Raw genomic sequence first — 25,000 nt, 5'->3', positions numbered from 1 at the left:
AGTGTCAAGGAATACAAAGTTGTGTCGTGTAGTAGCCTCGACGGAGCAGTTCAAGGCACTGATTGATTGATGAAGATTAAGCCACCGAAAAGGTGGCACGGGCATGAATAGCCCGTAAGTGGTGGCCGTTTTGAGCCATTACCAGTCTCAAGAGCTGATACTGGAGATGTGTGGAGGTGCGACTGCACCCTGCGTGACGGAAGATGTCTCCCGTGAAGATTGTATTGTAGTCCTTGGGTTAATGGTTGTCTCCCAGGTGTGATGAGAAGTCAGTTAGGTGACATGGCTGCCACATTCAACCCACCAGGAAAAATAAGGTGAAAGCTGGGCAGAAAGTGTGACGCGAGACGCGAGAAGAATCGAATCTAAATCATATATAATAGTCCAGTGACCCTTCCCGACGCCAGCCACAGTCATTCACTCTTATGTTATCTTCTTGCCCCAAAAGGCTCAGAGTTCGGATGTGTGTTTTTGCCTCAAGTAGGAAAAGTCTCTTGTCCTTCCCAGAAGTGTTGACCGTTTGTCGGTATGTGACGCATGTTTGGGGGGGGGGGGGGGTGAGGTTTCTGAGAAGTGTTTGGTCGAGTCGAGCTCCGCTTCTGGGCCCCAGACATTCTAGATGTCGGACATGTATTTATATTGACTCGGGGGCCAATTTTTCGTCACAAGTATTATTTATACTAAGGCTGTTTGTACCTATTGTGAGTAGCTCGTCCTTATCTACTTTGTCAGTACATCTTAAGTGTCTTGTAGACAAGGTCTTGATCATGTCTCCTCTACAGCTCGTTGTTTGACGTATTTTGAGGTTCAGGTCTCACAGTCTGAACATTTTGAGGTTCAGGTCTCCCAGTCTGAACATTTTAAGGTTCAGGTCTCCCAGTTTGAACATTTTGAGGTTCAGGTCTCACAATCTGAACATTTTGAGGTTCAAGTCTCACAGTCTGAACATTTTGAGGTTCAGGTCTCCCAGTCTGAACATTTTGAGGTTCAGGTCTCCCAGTCTGAACATTTTAAGGTTCAGGTCTCCCAGTTTGAACATTTTGAGGTTCAGGTCTCACAATCTGAACATTTTGAGGTTCAAGTCTCACAGTCTGAACATTTTGAGGTTCAGGTCTCCCAGTCTGAACATTTTGAGGTTCAGGTCTCCCAGTCTGAACATTTTGAGGTTCAAGTCTCACAATCTGAACATTTTGAGGTTCAAGTCTCCCAGTCTGAACATTTTGAGGTTCAAGTCTCACAATCTGAACATTTTGAGGTTCAGGTCTCCCAGTCTGAACATTTTGAGGTTCAAGTCTCACAATCTGAACATTTTGAGGTTCAGGTCTCCCAGTCTGAACATTTTGAGGTTCAAGTCTCCCAGTCTGAACATTTTGAGGTTCAGGTCTCCCAGTCTGAACATTTTGAGGTTCAGGTCTCCCAGTCTGAACATTTTGAGGTTCAAGTCTCCCAGTCTGAACATTTTGAGGTTCAAGTCTCCCAGTCTGAACATTTTGAGGTTCAAGTCTCCCAGTCTGAACATTTTGAGGTTCAAGTCTCCAAGTCTGAACATTTTGAGGTTCAAGTCTCTCAGTCTGAACATTTTGAGGTTCAAGTCTCCCAGTCTGAACATTTTGAGGTTCAAGTCTCCCAGTCTGAACATTTTGAGGTTCAAGTCTCCCAGTCTGAACATTTTGAGGTTCAAGTCTCCCAGTCTGAACATTTTGAGGTTCAAGTCTCCCAGTCTGAACATTTTGAGGTTCAAGTCTCCCAGTCTGCACATTTTGTGAAGGGACGACGACGTTTCAATCGACTTAAGAATGGTCCAGGACGAACCGAAAAGTCGTTGTCGTCCCTTCACCTTCTAGTGTGTGTGGTCTGGTCAACATACTTTGTCACTACTTGATAAGGATCCCTGAGTGACCGACACGACGTCATTTCTACGCTGGGTTACTTGTTTCAGCCTCGTTGTTGTGTGACATTCTCTGCATGTCCATGTTTATGATCCGTCTGGTCATGTCACTTCTGATGTCAGGATTCCGTTGCAGCGAAGGTACTTACACACAGAGATCACAATAACGTGATGCATCAAATGAGTGACCGGTAAGTTCAGTAGAACTTCGGTTTCAACCCTTTTACCCTGTCGTAGCTCAGTCGATTAAGGCAGTGTCTGGGATGCTCCCGGACGCAGGGTTCGAATCCTCGTCACGGCCCTTGTGGATTTGTTCAAGTGAAGGTACTTGTCTTAATTTCCTGGTGACCAGTCCATCAAGTCACGTAGCTAGCTGTCCCGATTTATTTATGAATGTATCTGAATGATATGATGTATCTATATAAAGATGATAGGCAATTTTTTTAATTTTACAAAAGAATATTATTTAGCACTTGATTTATTGTGTCAATTATAAATATACAACCATATACGAATATAATTGAGTGACTAAGCAAGAACTGGGTAAGTACCAGGGTGGATTGATTACACTTAGCCTTTTGGTAAGTCTTAAGACTAAGATCTATAAGATCTTAAGATCTATAAGAATATAATAATTATGAGAAGAAGAGGAGGAAGGGAAGTATCAGGGGGAAAGCGCCAAGCCATTACGACTATACAACACTTGGAAGGGATCAGGATAAGGATTTAGGATGGGACGGACGGGGAAGGAATGGTGCCCAACTACTTGGACGGTCGGGGATTGAACGCCGACCTGCATGAAGCGAGACCGTTGCTCTACCGTCCAGCCCAAGTGGTTGGGCAATTATGAGAAGAGTAATACATTATGCTATAATGGGTGAGGTGACATTCTCAAGAGGTTTTGGTGGGGGGGGGTGGAGGCATGGGGTGAGAGGTAAGGGGGAGGGGGGTTGAGGGGGTGAGAGGTAAGGGGGGAATGGGGTTGAGAGGGAAGATTGAAATGAGAGTTTGAAGGATGCTACACTGATGCGAGGAGGAATTGAAGTGCGTCTTAATTAGGGGCTCCCAAGATGCATGTTCCATGATATCATTACCTTGTTTAACTGTGGAAAGTGTGGGCAAGGGTGAACCCAGGAGGTAGGTAGGGAGCTTGCCAAGGCCTGGGGGAGGGGGGGGGGATGGAGAGAGTATAGAGAGATGGTGCAGGTGTAGTGAGAGGCACGGGAGACATCTCCCGTCACGCAGGGTGCAGTCACACCTCCACAGATCTCCAGTATCAAGTCTTGATACGGGTAATGGCTCAAAAGGGCCACCACTGACGGGCTATTCATGCCCGTGCCACCTTTTGGGTGGCTTAATCTTCATCAATCAATCAATAGTGAGACGAAACACCAACAGGAATGCTTCTCCTTCCGTTTCCTTGGAAACGGGTCGTTGAGAAATGCTTAGAGGGGAGGAGGAGAGAGGTGGGGGAGGGGGTTGGTTGAACTTCTTGCCTTCCTCCTTCCCTCTTCCTTCTTCCTCCTTCCCTCTTCCTTCTCCCTCCTTCCCTCTTCCTTCTCCCTCCCTCCCGTCGATGGTTTAGTGTGGGAAAGGTAGAGGGAAAACGGCAATGAGAGAGGGGCGAGAACAAAGGCAAAGGAAAGGGTAGGGTACGATAGGTCCTTGGGATCAACATCCTTTTTTTTTGGGAGTAAAGAGGAAGGTGAGGCATAGGTAAAGGGAAGTATAGAAGTGGGAAATACAGTGAGAGGTATGAAAGCAGGCGGGCTGTCCGCCTTGCTGACTGCGGCTCGGTCTCTGCTAGTCTGACCCAGGCCTCTTGGTTTGTGGTGTGTTCAACAAGGCTGTTGGATACAGCTGCTTGCAGCCAGACGCATGAATCACAGCCTGGTTAAACAGACATCCTTCGCAGGTCTATATAAAGTTCTCTCTTTGAACGCCATGAGAGGCTGGCCACTTATGCCCCTTATGTGTAGAAGGATCATATTCATGTTGGGCTGGACGGTAGAGCGACGGTCTCGCTTCATGCAGGTCGGCGTTCAATCCCCGACCGTCCACAAGTGGTTGGGCACCATTCCTTCCCTTCGTCCCATCCCAAATCCTTATCCTGACCCCTTCCCAGTGCTATATAGTCATAATGGCTTGGCGCTTTCTCCCCAGAGTTCCCTTCCCTTCTCCTTTCAGCGTACCTATTGCATCTCTGCTTTTCAACGGGGGTATTTTGCACATCCTGCCATGCCTCCTGCTCTTGCAAGGAGTTATCTCTGCATGCAGATTTGGGACCAGTCCCTATTAAGTATAAATTATGATGTATAGCCCCTCGCCTGCACTCCAATTTGAGGGATTTTAAAGGTTCCAAGAATTGTTTTGTTGAATGGATTCGGACAGTTTAAGTTCTTCGTAGGTCGGCAACCTCCCTAGCTTTGAATTGGGCTGTTAGTGTGCAACAATGTGCCACTCTAGAGAGCACCAGTCTCTGCAAAGTTCCATCATTGCTTTGGCATCTCTTGCTTGAGAGGTTCTTGTTATCCAGTCATTTTACAACAGTATATTTGTGTTGCAGAGAGGGAGGGAGGGAGGGAGGCAGAGGCCAGCAACTGACCTGAACTTCACCTTTAATGGTTGTGCTCTCCAAAACTAACTGGCGTTATTGTGTAGCATTTTCCTGCTTCCTGGTCACTGCCCTAAGTTGTGGCACCCCTTGCGTGCCATTTGACACTATCTTGTTCTTTCTTTAGCAATATTTTATATTCTTAAATGTTTAAGTTCGTTTTAGGTAATTTGTGTCATATAACATTTGGAGCATCTTTGGCTCCAGGGTTTTAGCTTGAGAGAACCTCTTAGCGTTGGCTTCGAACCCACGCTTCTGTTAATTTTGTTTTGTTTTAATTTAGCAACGTAGTTGCAAGATTTAAACTTAGCAGTGTAATCGTAACAGCTATTTTTGTTCGCCTGAGACAGGCCTTAATCATATTGACTCCAGTTGGGAGTCAGTATGATTAAGGGCTTTACTGCCGTTGGGCAGTGAAGCCTAATGACTGGTATAGTTTGTATATGATAATTTAATATAGTTCCGTGAGAGGCTAGCAGGTCAGGACACGAATGAGGCTGGAGTTCAATAATGACGTGATGATTTATAATGAATGAGTGCTAGAGGGGTGACACACGGGGAGGGGGGGGGGCAGAAGAGAAGAGGGACAGACCCGAGAGACATCATCAGACTGTCTGGCGGACAGCGGCGAGGTGAGTGCAGATGTGTGCAAGAGATATCACGAGGCTTCACGAAATACACAGTCTGGAGTCCGAGGATGGGCCGCCTAGCAAGAAGCCTCGTACCTGACCCCATGAAGGGCATGTTGCCGGAACAACCGTGGACATCTTCAAGAGAAAACTGGACTGTTTTCTAAGAGAAGTTCCGGATCAGCCGGGCTGTGGTGGGTGTGTGGGCCTGCGGGCCGCTCCAAGCAACAGCCTGATGCACCAAACTCTCACAAGTCGAGCCTGGCCTCGGGCCGGGCTTGGGGAGTAGAAGAACTCCCAGAACCCCCATCAACCAGGTGTTATTCACTCTCAGTTATCCCACAATGCCTGTTTGTACCGGCGGGGGACCTCTCAGGCTTCGTCACATTCCATGATACCATGATATCCCAACTTCTTTGAAGGACTGATTGAATATCATGAGTATAGAGGGGTAATATTATCACCACCATCGCCTCCATCGCCATTACCAGCAGCGGTAGACCATGTACGACATGCATAGACAAAGTAAAGCATGGGGGAACATCTCGTAGCACTCCATATGTGCTCTCTAAAATAAGATAAGAGGTTTCAGCTCGGGGGAGTAGAAGAACTCCCCGAAACCCTCTCCAGGTATGCTCCAGGTATCAGGTATTTCGTAATATATTCATGGAAGATACTTGAAAGTCAGGCCCCAAATATACACCGTAACCTAGGTAAGAAAGGGAGGCTGCGAGCAGCTGCATCAAACAGCTTGGTTGACCAGTCCAGCAACGAGGAGGCCTGGTCGACGACCGGGCCGCGGGGACGCTAAGCCCCGGAAATACTCCAAGGTAAGGTAACCAATCCAGAGAAGACCAAGAGGTCCCACAGACACACACTACACTGAACATCAGAGGCCCGCAGCTCTTCGCAGCCCTCCCGCCCAATCTAAAACAATGTTAAGGGAACACAAGTGAAGGTTTTCAAGGCGGTATTGGACAAGTTCCTGCAGGAAATGCCTCACCAGCTGTAATATAATGGAAATGTGAGCCTTGGGGCCGCTCCGAACAACAACGTGTCAGATCAAGTTATTACAAGAGAAGCCTGGATCCAGGCTGGACTTGGAGGTTATCTTCTTGAGATGATTTCGGGGCTTTTTTAGTGTCCCCGCGGCCCGGTCCTCGACCAGGCCTCCACCCCCCCCAGGAAGCAGCCCGTGACAGCTGACTAACACCCAGGTACCTATTTTACTGCTAGGTAACAGGGGCATAGGGTGAAAAAACTCTGCCCATTGTTTCTCGCCGGCGCCTGGGATCGAACCCAGGACCACAGGATCACAAGTCCAGCGTGCTGTCCGCTCGGCCGACCGGCTCCCCCCCCCCCCCCCCCCCCTGGAGAGTAGAAGAGATCTCAAAACCGACTAGAGGTAAAGTAAGGTCAAAGCCAATGAATAACTCCACAAGGACCGTGACGAGGATTTGTCACATTGTGATAAAGTCAAAGCCCTCTCGTATCTTGCCCTCCACCACCCATCCTTCCTGCTTCTCTAGCACTGACTCAAACCTTGGAATTCATACTTGGCTTCATACTAAGACTCGAGCATTAACCTACATGATTTTTGAAACCATAATGGGACATTCCTGAACCAGTATTCACTCTTGAGTTGAGTAGATGTATAATTCATTTCCTACAAGTGGAGCATGTTTAGAATGTATAATACAGTAGTGGTAGTGTATACAATGAAGCTGGTTGACTCTATGGCTCATCATTTTGAGTTAAATTAGACTTCTATCCCAATTATCAGAAAATGAATATATATTGACTTTCTGTACCATTCTTGATAATATTCAAGGAGAGGTTATCTTGAGGTTATCTTGAGATGATTTCGGGGCTTTAGTGTCCCCGCGGCTCGGTCCTCGACCAGGCCTCCACCCCCCAGGAAGCAGCCCGTGACAGCTGACTAACACCCAGGTACCTATTTTACTGCTAGGTTATCTTGAGGTTATCTTGAGTAACAGAAAGGGACCTGGCGTCGGTGTCTAGTGTTCAGCCACGCTGTTGTGACTTACTGTTTGCATTGGGAGTTAATAACACGGGTGCCCAATTTTACCAAACATGTCGTAATGGTTGGGTCTTGCATGGAATGTCTGGTGCTGTACTTAACTCCTCTCTCATTGACGCTTTCCCGGTCATTTTGGCCACAATCCCGCCAAAAAAATTTAGTTTTTTTTCTAGTTTGCCGAGTAAAAAAATTTTGATCATAATTTTTTTTTTATTTTTTATTTTTTTTGCTTCTCAACCATTGTTTTTTGTTTGAAATGTTTTTTTTCATGTTTGTGGCCAAGATTTGTTTTGCCTCGTTTCAAAAAATATGATTTGTGTGTGTGTGTGTGTGTGTGTGTGTGTGTACTCACCTATTTGTGCTTGCAGGATCGAGCATTGACTCTTGGATCCCGCCTTTCCAGCTATCGGTTGTTTACAGCAATGACTCCTGTCCCATTTCCCTATCATACCTAGTTTTAAAAGTATGAATAGAGTTTGCTTCCACAACCTGTTCCCCAAGTGCATTCCATTTTTCCACTACTCTCACGCTAAAGGAAAACTTCCTAACATCATGTGTGTGTGTGTGTGTGTGTGTGTGTGTGTGTGTGTGTGTGTGTGTGTGTGTGTGTGTGTGTGTGTGTTGGGGGAGAAGGGAGAGGGGGGGGGAGGCAGAGCGATGAACTACAAGTTGAAACTGCAAACTAGTTCATTTATAGACTTTGGAAAAACTTTTCTAATTAAACTATTTTGCATGACCTCGCTCGAAAGACTTGTCTGTTCGAACAGCTTAAGTGTGAACAGAGGAATGAGAGAACGAGAACCGGAGGCAATGTGAAGAACAGGTGTGATGAACAGGGTACGGAGGGGGGAGGGGGGGGCGCTGGGGGAGGGGATAGGGGGGTAGGGGATGTGTGTGTGTAGTGGAGATTGGCCACCTCGGCCCAACGCCAGTATGAACCAGTTTCGTGGCGTGGTTGTCTTCTGCTTCTTCTCACTCCTCAAATACTAAAAAAAAATTCATATAATACATAGTTACACGTGATATTCTTCAGATGGGAAAGTAGTTGTTGCCTTGAAGAGACGTGACGAGATGCCCCTGTGATGGTTTTGAGAGAGATTTCGGGCGAAGTTGTGCTCGTGATGGAGGAACTGTGTTGGGGGTTGGTGATTGATTCCCAACACCTGTCCAATCACCGTATTGGGGGTGTTGGGGAAGTAGTTGAGGCGGCATGGGCTCCCGGGGTGGGTCCGGGAGGGCGTGAGGGGGCGCGCGGTACCTCCGCCAGCAGGACACGGAGCTTTTTATGGCGGGAAGTGACGCACGAGCGGCGATGTTATTGTCAAGGTCTGTTTTATTGCCCTACCCCACCCTGGGGAGATATACCTGGAGTATACCTGGAGTATACCTGAGTATACCTGAGTATACCTGGAAGTTCTTCTACTCCCCGAGCCCGGCTTCACTTGGGATAACTTGGTTCAACAGACGAATGGTCTGGTCCGCAGGGTCATATAACCACAACAACCTGGTTGGTCTGGTACTTTTTGCTGGAAAGTGTCGGATTTTCTCTTGAACACTTCTACTTTCGTACCGACAATATGCGTTAGGTTCATTGGGAGGATATTAAACAGCCTCTAATGTTAATTCGGTGTTCTATCCTTGCACGTGACGCCTCTAATTCTTCTCTGGGTCTGTTCTGCATTTTCCTTCCATATCTTTCGTTCCAGTATGTTATTCTATTGTGGAAATTTGGAGCTTGTCCCCACCAGAGCCGGTCGGCCGAGGGGACAGCACGCTGGATTTGTGATCCTGTGGTCCTGGGTTCGATCCCAGGCGCCGGCGAGAAATAATGGGCAGAATTTCTTTCACCCTATGCCCCTGTTACCTAGCAGTAAAAATAGGTACCTGGGAGTTAGTCAGCTGTCACGGGCTGCTTCCTGGGGGTGGAGGCCTGGTCGAGGACCGGGCCGCGGGGACACTAAAGCCCCGAAATCATCTCAAGATAATCTCAAGAAACCAGTGTCTTGTATGTATGTTATGTGATGTATCGTCTCCTAGCGTGTGGAGGGTCAAGGCTAGCTGTTGTTGTTGGTAAGATTCGCTAACTGGAAGACAAAGTTCCAAGCAGCACGGGCTATGGTGAGCCCGTAGTGGACATGTTAATTTTAAGGCTAGCATGTGGTCTTTTCCATGCTAAAAGTTGATAGCTTAATCATGAAGAAACAGCGTTAGAATAGTGGGTAACTGCTGACGGCTAAGAGTTTAGGTTAGCGTCGCAGGGAGCCGGTCGGCCGAGCGGACAGCACACTGGACTTGTGATCCTGTGGTCCTGGATTCGATCCCGGGCGCCGGCGAGAAACAATGGGCAGAGTTTCTTTCACCCTATGCCCCTGTTACCTAGCAGTAAAAATAAGTACCTGGGTGTTCGTCAGCTGTCACGGGCTGCTTCCTGGGGGTGGAGGCCTGGTCGAGGACCGGGCCGCGGGGATACTAAAGCCCCGAAATCATCTCAAGATAACCTCAAGATAACCTCTCAAGATAGCGTGGCCACTGTGTTGTAGAGACGAGTATAGGAGTAGTGGGGATGACTGGAGCACCGCGAGATCCCCCCCCCATGAATATAATTCCCGTTGTCAGGGACAGGAAGCCTGTGTATATGCATACTGTAGGCTTGTCGAGGTCCCCTCCAAGTCAACTACTGACATCTCCCAAGATGCATCACCAAAACAGTTGTCTACCTTCCGGGTAGCTAGTTACTTCTAGGTGAAAGGAAATGTACCCATGTAACCATTCTACCCCGTCTGGGAATCGAACCAAGGATCTACGATTGTGAGTCGAGAACGAAACCAACTGTGCTAGCAGACCCTTATCTCTTGAAGTATATATTCATTTACCCTTATCTCTTGAAGTCTCATATCGTATCATAAAGCCTCTATACAACACTAAGTCTCATATCGTATCATAAAGCCTCTATACAACACTAAGTCTCATATCGTATCATAAAGCCTCTATACAACACTAAGTCTCATATCGTATCATAAAGCCTCTATACAACATTAAGTCTCATATCGTATCATAAAGCCTCTATACAACATTAAGTCTCATATCGTATCATAAAGCCTCTATACAACATTAAGTCTCATATCGTATCATAAAGCCTCTATACAACATTAAGTCTCATATCGTATCATAAAGCCTCTATACAACATTAAGTCTCATATCGTATCATAAAGCCTCTATACAACACTAAGTCTCATATCGTATCATAAAGCCTCAATAAAACACTATGTAACTTGCGCTCGTAAATTTCCACGATTCTAAATTTGTTTGAAATGGTAGAAATCGGATTGAAGAGATGCTACGAGAGAGGTGAGAGATGAGGTAATACTTACCTACTAGTGACTACAGTAAAGTGAGGTTTAGCCCCTGACATCCGAGTTCTATACAGTATACCTAGGTCATAAAAGTATTTGTGTGTACGTCTGATACCATACTACTTGTGTAAAGGAGGAAATGTAGATGTTTATCTCTCAGAATGTTTGGTAATATGTTTATTGCTTGTGATGTGTGTCTATGTATGTATTAACACGATGTACTGAACGGGGTGAGAATAGCTTGAGCTACCTCATCCCTTTGTGTGGATTTTACATCAATAAACTTATTTCAATTTCAATCCGAGTTCTTTGTTGTGTCTGGCCATAAAGTTGTGGATGGAGGTGGCTTCCACAACTTCTTTCAACTCAACAGGTTGTGGCGCACGAGTGAGGCGCCAGGAGACGGTGTGACAGCCTCGTGAAACCTGCACACGGGTGGTGTAGATCAGGGGCTAGCAGATTCACGAAGCACTTAAGAGACATTTATGCAACGTTTTATGGCTTGCAGTAAACGTTTCACCTTTCTTTTAGCTCACTAACAGTTTAGACACCTTGATACCCATACTACAGGTCACAACAATGTTTTACACGCAAATAATAATTGCGTTGCTCGGAACACCATTTCCCTCACGTGGCAATTTGAAACTGAATGGTAATTATTCAGCACATTGTTCCCCCGGTCCACGCCTGGCTTCGCAAGCTTTTGTCGGCTTGATATTAAAAATGGAGCAATATAGCGGTTAGAAATATAGACGTAATTATCAGTGGGCTTTTGCATAGTGGAGGCTTCTTGCTTTTTTAAGGCTCACATGGTTATAGTTTGGGCTCAGGGTACAGGACACACCCTGTAATGTAGATGTGATAGAGCTCAGTAGGCTCAGGAATATGTACACCAGTTGAGAGGCGGGAGCTCAACCCCCGCAAACACAACTAGGTGAGTAACTAGGTGAGTACTCCCGCCTGGGGGAAAGACTTTGCAGAAGTATACTACTACAGGAGTATACTACTGCAGGAGTATACTACTGCAGGAGTATACTACTGCAGGAGTATACTACTGCAGGAGTATACTGCCCCCCCCCCCCTCATAAACCCACTAGGTTGGCAATGAAATACATGAAGGACGTCATGCTTGGTGACATTAGAATATTAGGATCTTATTATGCTTTGACATGCATTGTTCATTTCTTCCCATCTTTTGAAGTGAGAGGATTAATTCATTAGCTCCCTCACCTCTCATTAGTCTAATAGGTAAAGCTTCATTTATCTCTGAAATTCTCTCTCCAATACTCTGTAAGTTCAATCATATCATCAGTAATAGTGCAGACGAGGAGTTACAATAACGTGGCTGATGTTGACCAGACCACACAATAGAGAGTGAAGGGTCGACGACGTTTCGGTCCGTCCTGGACCATTCTCAAGTCGATTGTGGAGGTAGACTTGAGAATGGTTCAGGACGGACCGAAACGTCGTCATTCCTTCACTTTGCTGTGTGTGGTTTGGTCAACAAACCAAATTATTTCTTCACATAAGCGAAGTCAAAATAAAAAATCTCCACTACTATTTTACTTGTACTTATAAGTAAAGGTTCTTATACAGAAGACGACAAGGAGTACTGTTCAGGACTCATTCCCTTTTCGTGTCAGAATAGTGCCAGTGATGAGTAGAGGTGGTCCCGGGTTCGATCCCGGGCGCCGCCAAGAAACAATGGGCAAAGTTTCTTTCACCCTATGCCCCTGTTACCTAGCAGTAAAATAGGTACCTGGGTGTTAGTCAGCTGTCACGGGCTGCTTCCTGGGGGTGGAGGCCTGGTCGAAGACCGGGCCGCGGGGATACTAAAGCTCCGAAATCGTCTCAAGATAACCTCAAGAAGAGGTGCCATAGGCACAATCAGAGAGCACTGTCTGAACATCAGAAGTGCCGGACCAACCAGGCTGTAGTTGATGCATGGATCTGCCGGCCATTCCAGGCAACAGCCTGTTGGACCAATTGATCAAAAGTCTGGCTCCAGGCCGGGCTTGGGGGGTACAAAAACTTCCCGAACCCTCTGTAGGTAAAATCCAGGTAAACAATGAGCTGAGAGGACGGTTGTAAGGAATGGTGCCCAACTGCCTGCTCGATCCCTAATGGTCTTAGACTGTTGACCTGCAGTAAGCGAGGTTGTGACTACCGACACACGTGGACCAACTGTCCCCCTTCAGACTCTAACTGCCCTCGTTCAGGCTGTAACTGCGCCTGACCTACAGGTAAACTCAAATAAAATAAAATCCCAAATACCCTTTATCCTCCTCATATAAAACTCAGTTTTCGACAAACACTTTGTAGTAATCTGGTTCACCCTGCTGCTGGTGTTTACCGTTTCCTGTTCTTACGCAAACGAGGACTCACAATAACGTGGCTGAAATATTTTGACCTGAAATGTGTTTCCTGTTCTTCTCCGATACTTTGGTGAAACTGATCCTTCACTGAATGACATTAAATAAAACAATGTCAAGTCTGCAGACACAAAAATGTTCTCTTCTGTCATGTTAGGGGCTCTAAATCATCCTATAGATATTCTAAACTACTCTTTCTTGCCTCTACTCTTCCTAGACGCAGTTGATACTCAACATGTTCGGCGTGAACAAATCCAAGCGAACGTGGATTTGTGTCCAAGCGAACAAATCCACAAGCGCCGTGACGAGGGTTCGAACGTACGTCCGAGAGGATCCCAGACGCTGCCTTAATCACGGCCCTTGTGGATTTGTTCATTTGATGCATCACGCTATTGTGATTTCTGTTAGTCTAGGCTTTGTTGCCGAATCTACACAAACTTTACCTGGAGCATACCTGGAGAGGGTTCTGGGAGTTCCGGCCTGAGGCCAGGCTCGACTTGTAATATCTTGGTCCAACAGGCTGTTGCTTGGAGCGGCCCGCAGGCCCATATATCCACTACAGCCTCTTGTTATTCTACTGTGCAAATTTGGGACCTGGCCTTCAAGTATCTTCCATTTATATATTATTTGATACCTTTTCTCGTCTCCTTTCCACAGAGTACATTTTGAGAGCTTTGAGACGGTTCCAATAATTTAGATGGTTTATGGTTTCTATGCGAGTCGTATATGTTCTCTGTACTCCCGGGAGTCGGTCGGCCGAGCGGACAGCACGCTGGACTTGTGATCCTGTGGTTCAATCCCAGGCGCCGGTGAGAAACAATGGGCAGAGTTTCTTTCACCCTATGCCCCTGTTACCTAGCAGTAAAATAGGTACCTGGGTGTTAGTCAGCTGTCGCGGGCTGCTTCCTGGGGGTGGAGGCCTGGTCGAGGACCGGGCCGCGGGGACACTAAAGCCCCGAAATCATCTCAAGATAAGCTCAAGAAGTACTCAAAGCCTGGCGGGAGACCCAGAGCGAGAGGCAGCCAATTGTATAGGGCTCTTGCCACCCTTTCTCCTCGCTGATTTGTGTTACAACCTTGACAGTCTATTTTGCAACATGGCGACCTGTGATGCAACATGGCGACCTGTGATGCAACATGGCGACCTGTGATGCAACTTGGCGAGCAATAAGTAAAGCAACCTTGGCGAGCTTTAAGTAAATTATTTACAGAATTGATAATAATAGCATATCATGTGGGGATATAATTATACAGTGTGTTGCTGAAGTGTACCTGGTCTATCTTGGTGCTGTAGTAACACCTTTTGAAGCTTAGTTTATCTCTTTTATCTGGCTGGTTATCAGGGCGGTTATTAATGTTCGTAATTGAAATGAAGTGTTGTAGTCTCTCTTGTGTGAGTGTGCTCGCCTTATTGTGCGTGCTGGGTGTAGAGGCTCGATAGCCTTGAGCTCTTGTCATATCTATATTTGACGTTGTGTATGGAGGTTGACTCCCTGTTGTTGCTTCACAGGATCAACGTCCCCGTGGCCAAACTCTGGCTAGGCTTCCTGGTTGTTGGTCTGGTCAACCAGGCTATTGGACGCAGCTGTTCGCAGCATGACGTAGGAATCACAGCCTGGTTGATGAGGTGTCGTTTGAAGGTGTTTGTCAACCGAAAGATGTCGGTCAGTTATGTCCCTTATGTATACCTGATTGATACCTGGTTGATGGGGTTTTGGAAGCTCTTCTACTCCCCAAGCCCGGCCCGGGGCCAGGCTTGACTTGTGAGAGTTTGGTCCACCAGGCTGGTGCTTGGAGCGGCCCGCAGGCCCACATACCCACCACAGCCCGGTTGGTCTGGCACGTCTTTTAGAAAACAAAAAGGTGGTGGTGGTCCCTATTTATGTGGACTGGTTGTGACTGGTGGAGGGTGGTAGGGACCGGGGCAGAAGTGGGCCATGTATTGCTACATGAGAGACGTGTAATTGAGCTAGCACACTCATCTCACAGCTCAACATGTTTGTCTCCTTAGTCCTCTGATCACCTTTCGCCCTGGGGCCACCCTGGGGTCACCCTGGGGTCCTTAGGGTCACCCTGGGAGCCGGTCTATGGTCGCCCTGGGGCCGTCCTGGGGTCCTTACACAGTGCAAATGTACATTTAACACTCTGGATTTAGAACATCTGTGAGAGGCGACGATGCTCACGCAGGAATGTAGGTCGCGGAGAGTTTTGTGGCAAGTTTTGTCATAAATAATGCCTGGAAAGAGAAGAGAGCGAGAACATGGAGGTTCATGATGTTCTCTCTTACTCTGGGGGGGGGGGGAGGGGGTTTGGAGGACACGTGTTCTTAGATTCCCCTCCCTCCCTCCTACACGAGTAGGCTTAGAATCCCCCTCTGAGCACTTATCGTATGTGGATGTAAAGATAAGGCTAGAGGATAGTAGGAATGCAGTTGGCTGTCATATGAGCAGAGCAGTGAATAGGCACAATCAGAGAACACTGTATAAACATCAGAGGTCAGCGGTTGTTCAACGTCCTCCCAGCGACTATAAGAAATATTGCCGGAACAACCGTGGACATCTTCAAGAGGAAACAAGATCATTTTCTCCAAGGAGTGCCGGACCAACCGGGCTGTGGTGGATATGTGGGCCTGCGGGCTGCTCCAAGCAACAGCCTGGTGGACCAAACTCTCACAAGTCAAGTCTGGCCTCGGGCTGGGCTTGGGGAGTAGAAGAACACCCAGAACCCCATCAACCAGGTACAGTCCAGGTACCCTGGTACCCTGTTGACCATATACAGGTAATATGCTCCTCATGTAGGGGATTTCCTGTTATCAATCCCAATGTCTGCAACAGGAACCCGCCTCGAACTGCATCACTTCTATAACGTAGTGGTACTCTTGCCTTCCATCCTGATTGATTGATGAAGATTAAGCCACCCAAAAGGTGGCACGGGCATGAATAACCGGTGAGTGGCGGCCCTTTTGAGCCATTACCAGTATCAAGAGCTGAAACTGATCTGTGGAGGTGCGACTGCACCCTGCGTGACGGGAGATGTCTCCCGTGATTCCTTCCTCAATCCACACTATATATATATATACAAGTGTACTCGCAGTCAGACAAAAGCCAACAAAAGTAGCAGTATCAATCAGTATCAATCTCTACAGATTGATACTCTTGTTATGTTCCTTTTTTTTTGTTTTGTTTTTGTTTAACTTAACCAATAGGAACCCAAAATTCAGGATAGAGTAAAACACGTGGGTGCCTACATGGCTTTAGTTACTCACTAATTCGACCACAGGTTATCTTGACGTTATCTTGAGATGATTTCGGTGCTTTTAGTGTCCCCGCGGCCCGGTCCTCGACCAGGCCTCCACCCCCAGGAAGCAGCCCGTGACAGCTGACTAACTCCCAGGTACCTATTTACTGCTAGGTAACAGGGGCATTCAGGGTGAAAGAAACTTTGCCCATTTGTTTCTGCCTCGTGCGGGAATCGAACCCGCGCCACAGAATTACGAGTCCTGCGCGCTATCCACCAGGCTACGAGGCCCCTACGAGTGACGAGGTAAATTAGCGTGGTCGACATTTAGGCGTTGAGTCACAATAACGTGGCTAAAGTATGTTGACCAGACCACAAACTTGAAGGTGAAGGGACGACGACGTTTCGGTCCGTACTGGACCATTCTCAAGTCGATTCTCACTTGAGAATGGTCCAGGACGGACCGAAACGTCGTCGTCCCTTCACCTTCTAGTGTGTCAACTTAGCATGGTCGAATTAGCGCATACGTAGCGCCTATTGGCTGAGTGGACAGCGCTCTGGATGCGTAGATCTAGGGACCCGGGATCGATTCCGGGCCATGGCGGAAACAAATGGGCAAAGTTTCTTTCACCCTGATGCCCCTCTTACCTAGCAGTAAATATGTACCTGGGAGTTAGACAGCTGCTACCGGCTGCTTTCTGTGTGTGTGTGTGTGTGTGTGTGTGTGTGTGTGTGTGTGTGTGTGTGTGTGTGTGTGTGTGTGTGTGTGTGTGTGTGTGTGAGTGAAAATAATTAGTAGTTTGTAACAGTTGAGAAGCGGGCCGAAAGAGCAGAGCCCCGCAAGCACAACTAGATGAATACATATGTGCGCAAAAATCCACATATATACATATGTGTTTACGTTTTAGAATTAGGTTCAGATATAAATGTTGTTAATATTGCGGTTTTTGACAAGGGAAGGACATGGGGTACCTAGGTCCAATTAATATTTATCTCTGTTAAACGTCGATTTATTTGTTAAATTACTTTGTGTTATTTTGAGTCGTAATTTCAAACTGCAAATATGTGCAGAGAGCCAGAATTTGGGTCTAAAATATGGCTCAGGTATCGAATTTGTGATGTTTGGGATATTTTGAAAACTGCAGGGGGGTTTGGGCAAAATGTTACCCATTGCTGTTTTCAGTAATTGGTATATTTTCGGTATAAAAAGTCGTAGTTTTAATCTTCTAATATGTGCAGAGAGCCAGAATTTGGCTCCAAAATATGGCCCAGGAGTCGGATTTGGGATATTTTGAAAACTGCAGGGGGGTTTGGGCAAAATGTGACCCATTGCTGTTTTCAGTAATTGGTATATTTTCGGTATAAAAAGTCGTAGTTTTAATCTTCTAATATGTGCAGAGAGCCAGTATTTGGCTCCAAAATATGGCTCAGGAGTCGGATTTGGGATATTTGGGATATTTTGAAAACTGCACGGGGGTTTGGGCAAAATGTGACCTATTGCATTTTTCAGTAATTGTCACATTTTCGGTATAAAAAGTCGTAATTTCAAACTGCAAATATGTGCAGAGAGCCAGAATTTGGGTCTAAAATATGGCTCAGGTATCGAATTTGTGATGTTTGGGATATTTTGAAAACTGCAGGGGGGTTTGGGCAAAATGTTACCCACCGCCGCTTTCAGTAATTGGCATATTTTTTGGATAAAAAGTCGGAATTTCAAACTTTGAATAGGTGCAGAGAGCCAGAATTTGGGTCCAAAATATGACTCAGGTATCGAATTTGAGTTGTTTGGGATATTTTGAAAACTGCAGGCGGGTTTGGGCAAAATGTGACCCACCGCCGCTTTCAGTAATTGGCATATTTTTGGTATAAAAATTCGGAATTTCTAACTGCGAATAGGTGCAGAGAGCCAAAATTTGGGTCCAAAATATGGCTCAGGTATCGAATTTGGGATGTTTGGGATATTTTGAAAACTGCAGGGGGGGGGGCAAAATGTGACCCACCGCCGCTTTCAGTAATTGGCAGATTTTTGGTATAAAAATTCGGAATTTCAAACTGCGAATAGGTGCAGAGAGCCAGAATTTAGGTCCAAAATATGGCTCAGGTATCGAATTTGGGATGTTTAGGATATTTTGAAAATTGCAGGGGGGTTTGGGCAAAATGTGACCCACCGCCGCTTTCAGTAATTGGCATATTTTTGGTATAAAAAGTAGGAATTTCAAACTTCGAATAGGTGCAGAGAGCCAGAATTTGGGTCCAAAATATGGCTCAGGTATCGAATTTGGGATGTTTGGGATATTTTGAAAACTGCAGGGGGGTTTGGGCAAAATGTGACCCACCGCTGCTTTCAGTAATTGGCATATTTTCGGTATAAAAAGTCATAATTTCAAACTGCTAATATGTGCAGACAGCAAGAATTTGACTCCAAAAATGGCCCAGGAATCGTATATGGGATATTTGGGATATTTTGAAAACTGCAGGGGGGTTTGGGCAAATTGTGACCCATCGCCTTTTTCAATAATTGGCATATTTTTGGTATAAAAATTCGTAATTTAAAATTGCAAATATGTGCAGAGAGCAAGAATTTGACTCCAAAAATGGCCCAGGAGTTCGGATTTGGGATATTTGGGATAGTTTGAAAACTGCAGGGGGGTTTGGGCAAAATGTGACGCATCGTTGTTTATGCTCTCCATCGGACATTAGGTCTTTAATTACTTCTCATTATATAAAAAAAATATTAGTTTTATTAAATGAAACATATAATATCGAGTATATATAGGGGGGGGGGGGGTACTACCTCTGGTGTAATCGAATATCGAATATATATTTCTCTATATACTCTATAATGACAATATTTTAAGAAGTGTTTAAATATTTTAAGAATTATAAGTCAGTTAAATGGTTCGTAAATCGTTAAGTGTAACACACCGGAGCCGGTCGGCCGAGTGGACAGCACGCTGGACTTGTGATCCTGTGGTCCTGGGTTCAATCCCAGGCGCCGGCGAGAAACAATGGGCAGAGTTTCTTTCACCCTATGCCCCTGTTACCTAGCAGTAAAATAGGTACCTGGGTGTTAGTCAGCTGTCACGGGCTGCTTCCTGGGGGTGGAGGCCTGGTCGAGGACCGGGCCGCGGGGACACTAAAAAGCCCCGAAATCATCTCAAGATAACCTCAAGATATTGGTTAGAAAAAATATATGAATGTTGAACACTGTTAAATTAACGTGTTATTTAATTCGATACATTACAATCAAAATTTTCATGGGGTTTTATATGATTAGAGATCCGGTTACCTTGTGTTGATTCCGAGGATCATCGTCCTCGCGGCCCGGTCTCTGACCAGGTCTTTTGGTTGGTGGCCTGGTCAAGCAGGCTATTGGACGCGGCTGCTCGCAGCCTGACATATGCATCACAGCCTGGTTCATGCGACAGGTTGCGATCAACATGAATGATCACATCAAGACTGTAAGGGGAGGGAGGGAGTTATCAGGGGAAAAGCGCCAAGCCATTACGACTATATAGCACTTGGAAGGGGTCAGGATAAGGATTTGGGATGGGCCGGGGGATGGTGCCCAACTACTTGGACGGTCGGGGATTGAACGCCGACCTGCATGAAGCGAGACCGTCGCTCTACCGTCCAGCCCAAGACTGTAAGGGGAGGGAAGCCAAGTTGCTGACGGTACCTCCACGAGAACTGGGTCTCGTACCCTACATTGACCTCTAACCAGGTCTTCCTGGTTGTGGCAGTCCGATCAACGAGGCTGTTACACGCTGCTGCACGGAATCTGGCGGCTTATCTTAAAATTATCTTGAGATTATCTTGATCAGGCTTGATCAGGTTCCTGGCGCAGTTTCTCTCCCTGCGAAGTGCATGGGTCCCAAGGTACACCACGTGTTCTTGGTCGCACGCCACCTCAGCTCTCGTGCGTGTACGGCCAATTGACGTACTAAGCCGTACTCACTGCTAATCCACGTCTGCAATGTCTTCAATCTTCTTGACTCCGTCTTATCTCTGGAAAAAGACAGTAACATTAGCAGACGAGGAGTCCAATAACGTGGCTGAGATATGTTGACCAGACTACACTAGAAAGTGATGGGACGACGACGTTTCGGTCCGTCCTGGACCATTCTCAATCGACTTGAGAATCGTCCAGGACGGACCGAAACGTCGTCGACCCTTCACTTTCTAGTGTGTGGTCTGGTCAACAACCTTAGCAAATTTGGCGATGGCAAAGAGTGATTTAATTGCATAATAAGAATCAAAACTGCTACAGGATGACTTAGAATAGACAAATAATGTGCAGATGATATATTGTTAATACTCACAAGTTCAGAGTTCTGAGACTGGGCAGTAATTATTTTTACTAGATTAAAATTAGATTACTAGACTAGATTTTTACGGTTAAAATTGCCGAATCTGAATTGGAAAATGAATTGGGAGTTACGGTTAGCAGGCAACTTAAGCCAAAAAGCTCTGAGTAAATGTTCAAAATAATGCTCCTATGATATGAACATCTACAAACATTAAGGCTACAAATGAAATTCTTCAGTTTTATCTTAACCACCTTGTTAGGTCCAAATTAGATAATGACGTTTGGTGTTGATGTTCCTATGTACATATATCATGTACATATATTGAACCTATGATTGAACATATATCCTGCTGAACGTCTGTACAGACTGATAAGAAGGTACCTTACCTTGAGGTTACCTTGAGGTGATTTCGGGGCTCAGCGACCCCGCGGCCCGGTCGTCGACCAGGTCTGGTTGCTGGACTTGTCAGTCAGGGTGTTGGACGCGGCTGCTCGCAGCCTGACGTATGAGTCACAGCCTGGTTGATCAGGTATCCTTTGGAGGTGTTTGTCAAGTTCTCTCTTGAACACTGTGAGTATGGGTATGCTGTGTGGGGATTTTTAAATAGCTTTATAAAACACTATACACTATAAAAATAGTCTATATACACTATAAAAAGTGTTTAATAGCCAATATAGAACACGAAAAGGTGAATATAAATGGAGTAAATTTAGATAGCCAACCCATAGATCTGAAAGTACAGGAAGTGACTACGCTTCGGGTCCCTCTTGGACCATTATAAAGTGGGTGAGAAGTCAGTATATAAAGTGGTTTACTACTAACCTTTCAAGTTAATACAAATACCAACAATTGTAGGTATAATAAGATTTCATAAGTTTACAGTTTAGAAAGAACTTTGCAAATACTCGGTAAAAAAAATCAATGTTCCATGGCAGCTTTTGTGTGTTGCAGAATACAGTACTGTATTTATGCAGCGTGTTTATATGTAACGAGGCAATTTATTGTTGAATTTGTATTAATTTGTTTATAGTGAGGTGAGGGCGACGGGTCCTCCCATCTCCCCCAAAGTAGCAAACTTGGTTTCTTCTGATAAAGAGTTCTTTAATATCTATCAACCTCGATCTGATATCCTTCAACCTCGGTTGATGGAGTACTTTTTTTAAACTTGATTAGTCAGTGTCATTGTGGTTATGTTAAAGTGTTTTATACATGTAATATAATCTTTCTTGATAATTGTTAAAACAGGGCCTGCTGACGTACTCCAGAGGTGTCCACCCCTAAATATTGCGGGTTTTCTCTGACCAACGAATATGCCCATTTTCTTTAATATGAAGTTTTCTCGCGTTTTTCAGGACAGACGAAAGATTTCCACACTGCAGCTGCCATATTTTGTTTCAATATATATTACATTGAAATGATATATTTTGTAGTAACATTACTGATTGGAGGAGCATAAGCAATCATTCTGTTAAGTATAGGTAGTTTTGTGTAGGGATAACTAGAGGTTTTGCTTATAACAAGAATGTACAAGAATGTATGAACTCTTGTATATATATATATAAATAAATATAAATAAAACTACTCTTTATCACCAGGGGATGAGACATTGGAAGAAGCCGAGTACTCCTACCGTGAGTTACAAGTATACCCTGAACCCCCCCCCCCATGTAAACTCGAGTGCTTACCTTTTGTCCCAACTCTAAACCTTTGGAATTTCTATTGCCCGTTCATTGCAACTTATTTGACTCCGTGACAGCCAGTGCATCTGGCCAAACCCAGAAGTGTTAACGAGTTTGATCAAAGCCACTTAATCCGGTCTTATCTACTGCATCCAGTTGTACCCCAAACCCACACTGAACGGGGTGAGACTAGCTTGAGCTACCTCATCCCTTTGTGTGTATTTTACCTCAATAAACTTATTTCAATTTCCCCAAACCACGTAATTCAGTTCTTCCCTCCCTCTTTCCCCCCCCCAAAGCCGTTTAATCCTGCTTGATACATAAGTCGATGTACCTAGCTCCAGTTAGAAACATGAGTCTCCCGTAACATTGCTTGCTATAGTGCTGTGTGCGCTTTGTGTAATTGAACCATATCCTTCTTTCCCAGGTAACCGAGTTATCCTTCTAACGTCCGCCACACCTCTTGACTAACTGTGTCTGGACCCTCGCCTTGGGAGGCTGAGTATTTATTGTTATTTTTGTGGACCAGCTGGTGGTGGGCGATGCTTGCTTGTGTGGGGGTTTTTATTTATTTATTATAGGTAAATAATATTGGAGGGGCCTCGTAGCCTGGTGGATAGCGCGCAGGACTCGTAATTCTGTGGCGCGGGTTCGATTCCCGCACGAGGCAGAAACAAATGGGCAGAGTTTCTTTCACCCTGAATCCCCCTGTTACCTAGCAGTAAATAGGTACCTGGGTGTTAGTCAGCTGTCACGGGCTGCTTCCTGGGGGTGGAGGCCTGGTCGAGGACCGGGCCGCGGGGACACTAAAAAGCCCCGAAATCATCTCAAGATAACCTCAAGATAGGTACCCCAGGGTACCACCTATCCTGTGGGCGGTGGTGGGAACTGGTACATAGTGAGCTAGGGAACTGAAACCCCCCCAAGCTCATTTAGCTAGATATTAGCAGTTGTGTAACGGGCTTCAAAAGATTGTCACTTGCTAAGCTAAGCGAATTATGGGGTTCAGTTCCTGAACCGATTATTTGCCTCTGTGATGCTTTCTACCATCGCCCACGGGATGGGTATGGGGTGCATAATAAAGAAATTGAAATTGACTAAGCAAGTAATAATCGTGTGATGTTAGTTGAACAATTTATTTATCAATGGTCTGTTTTTGTGGGTGTTTTGTAGCGACATTTAAGTTCCAGTGAAGTTTGTGTATTGTTTTTAAAATATTAATTTATGGTGCTGTTTCTTTGTTATTTTTGCGATGTAAAGTATCTATATGAAGGACCTTGTGTTAATTATATTTTTGTCTGTGGCGTGATATGTTTTGTCAGCTGTTATCAAGGGATAATTTGATGACCGTTGTGATACAGCCACCCGGCCGAGGCTTTATTCTCCCTCTTACTTAAATAGTTGAGACACAGACACATAGCAAAATTAGATGTCAAAAGGCAAGTCTGAAATCAAGAATGCATCTAATTTTGCCTACTGTGTGTACTTACCTAGTTGTACTTACCTTTACGGGCTATTCATGCCCGCGCCACCTTTTGGGTGGCTTAATCCTTATCACTCAATCAATCTGTACTTACCTAGTTGTGCTTGCGGGGGTTGTGCTCTGGCTCTTTGGTCCCGCCTCTCAACTGTCAATCAACTGGTGTACAGGTTCCTGAGCCTACTGGGGTCTATCATATCTTCACTTAATGCTGTGTATGGAGTCAGCCTCCACCACATCACTTCCTTATGCATTCCATTAGGTGTCTGTGTGTGTGTGTTTGAACCATTTCCGTAAGACGTTGTTGTTTTAGATTCAGCTTCTTGGAACGTAATGTCCATGTAGCACGGGCTATGGTGAACCCGTAAAAACGTTTTTTTGAGAGGTTCCGTGTGGTTGTCGTCGTGTTGTGTCTCCACCAGTGACATTGTTGTGTTGCCCGAGAAATGACCGAATATTTACATTCAAGGCGGTGGCCCGCCCATGTGTATTACGAATTACATATACACGCACACATACTAGATAAGGTACCCGGCTGTGCCTGGGTCTCTTCCCTTCTCCTCCTCCTTCCCTCTCTTCCCGTTTATCCTCTCTTAAAATTTAATAACGTAAAGCATTGACACTACCAAGGCCTCTACGGAAGACACATCGAATTCAGACTGCATGGATCTCACGCGGGATCACTATAGATGCAGGCATTTCTTAGAGGGGGGAATTAGGGCAGACCCTGACTGGCCTATAACATTCACATACCCCCCACGTGTCATCTTTGAGAGTTGTGTGAGGCTAGCCCCATGCATCTGGCCTATTTTGGACTCAATAATAATACAGAAAATCACACTAACGTACATTATTAAATCCATTCACAACCTCAAAATTACCTTCACAACCCCAGTGAATTTTATTATTAATAATAATATAATTATTATTAATATTGATATAATATAATTTTAGAGCCTCTGGACTGTATGTAATTGGAGTACTCGAGCGTAATAGCATAATTAGAGACAGAACTAACTCTTCTAGTGATAATCACTTGTTACCAGCGGACATCCGCTCCAGTATGTAGTAGTGTTTTACACAGTGTAGGTATCCAACTCGTCCTCTTAAAAATAACGCCACTTTAGGCTCGTATGCGCGCTATGGCCAAATTTGGACGTAATTTGAAATGAAATCGACTCACAAAAGTGACGTACTGTTGCGTTTTCTGTTTGAGTCGTCCGGCTTACTCGGTAAGGTTAGAAGAGGACACTTTCAATTAACGTTTTGAAACTTTATGAGAATTTCCTGCCCACCTAACCTATCAGAGGACCCTTAACTTACTGTTGTTGAAAAAAAATCCCAAATTTATTTCCATTTTTTTTCATTTTCAAATTACGTCCACTTTCGGTCATACG

At 45.4% G+C, this 25,000-nt stretch overlaps 1 protein-coding gene and 1 long non-coding RNA gene across 11 annotated transcripts in view; one reads left to right on the top strand and one right to left on the bottom strand.

The window, feature by feature from the left end:
- LOC123746870 (adenosylhomocysteinase-like 1) overlaps positions 1 to 25,000 on the top strand; it is a 306,477-nt gene that overhangs the window by 65,297 nt on the left and 216,180 nt on the right. For 4 of the 8 annotated variants that reach the window (XM_069319585.1, XM_069319581.1, XM_069319580.1 and 1 more), the window contains exon 2: positions 22,040 to 22,075. The exons of the other annotated variants lie outside the window; for them this stretch is intronic. In XM_069319585.1, the coding sequence (XP_069175686.1) occupies positions 22,040 to 22,075 (36 nt within the window). The remainder of the gene's footprint in view (positions 1 to 22,039; positions 22,076 to 25,000) is intronic. 8 annotated transcript variants of the gene reach the window in all.
- The window catches only part of LOC138359858 (uncharacterized), a 118,204-nt gene continuing 111,611 nt past the window's right edge, over positions 18,408 to 25,000 (bottom strand). For all 3 annotated transcript variants that reach the window (XR_011226088.1, XR_011226087.1, XR_011226086.1), the window contains 2 exons: positions 20,831 to 21,029; positions 18,408 to 20,142 (listed from right to left, as the gene is read on the bottom strand). This is a non-coding gene — a long non-coding RNA (uncharacterized lncRNA). The remainder of the gene's footprint in view (positions 20,143 to 20,830; positions 21,030 to 25,000) is intronic.

The sequence above is a fragment of the Procambarus clarkii genome, chromosome 93 (assembly GCF_040958095.1).
Source record: "Procambarus clarkii isolate CNS0578487 chromosome 93, FALCON_Pclarkii_2.0, whole genome shotgun sequence".
Taxonomy (NCBI): Eukaryota; Metazoa; Arthropoda; class Malacostraca; order Decapoda; family Cambaridae; genus Procambarus; species Procambarus clarkii.
Note: the sequence above shows the minus strand (reverse complement) of the source record. Positions and strands in the feature narration are given on the sequence as shown.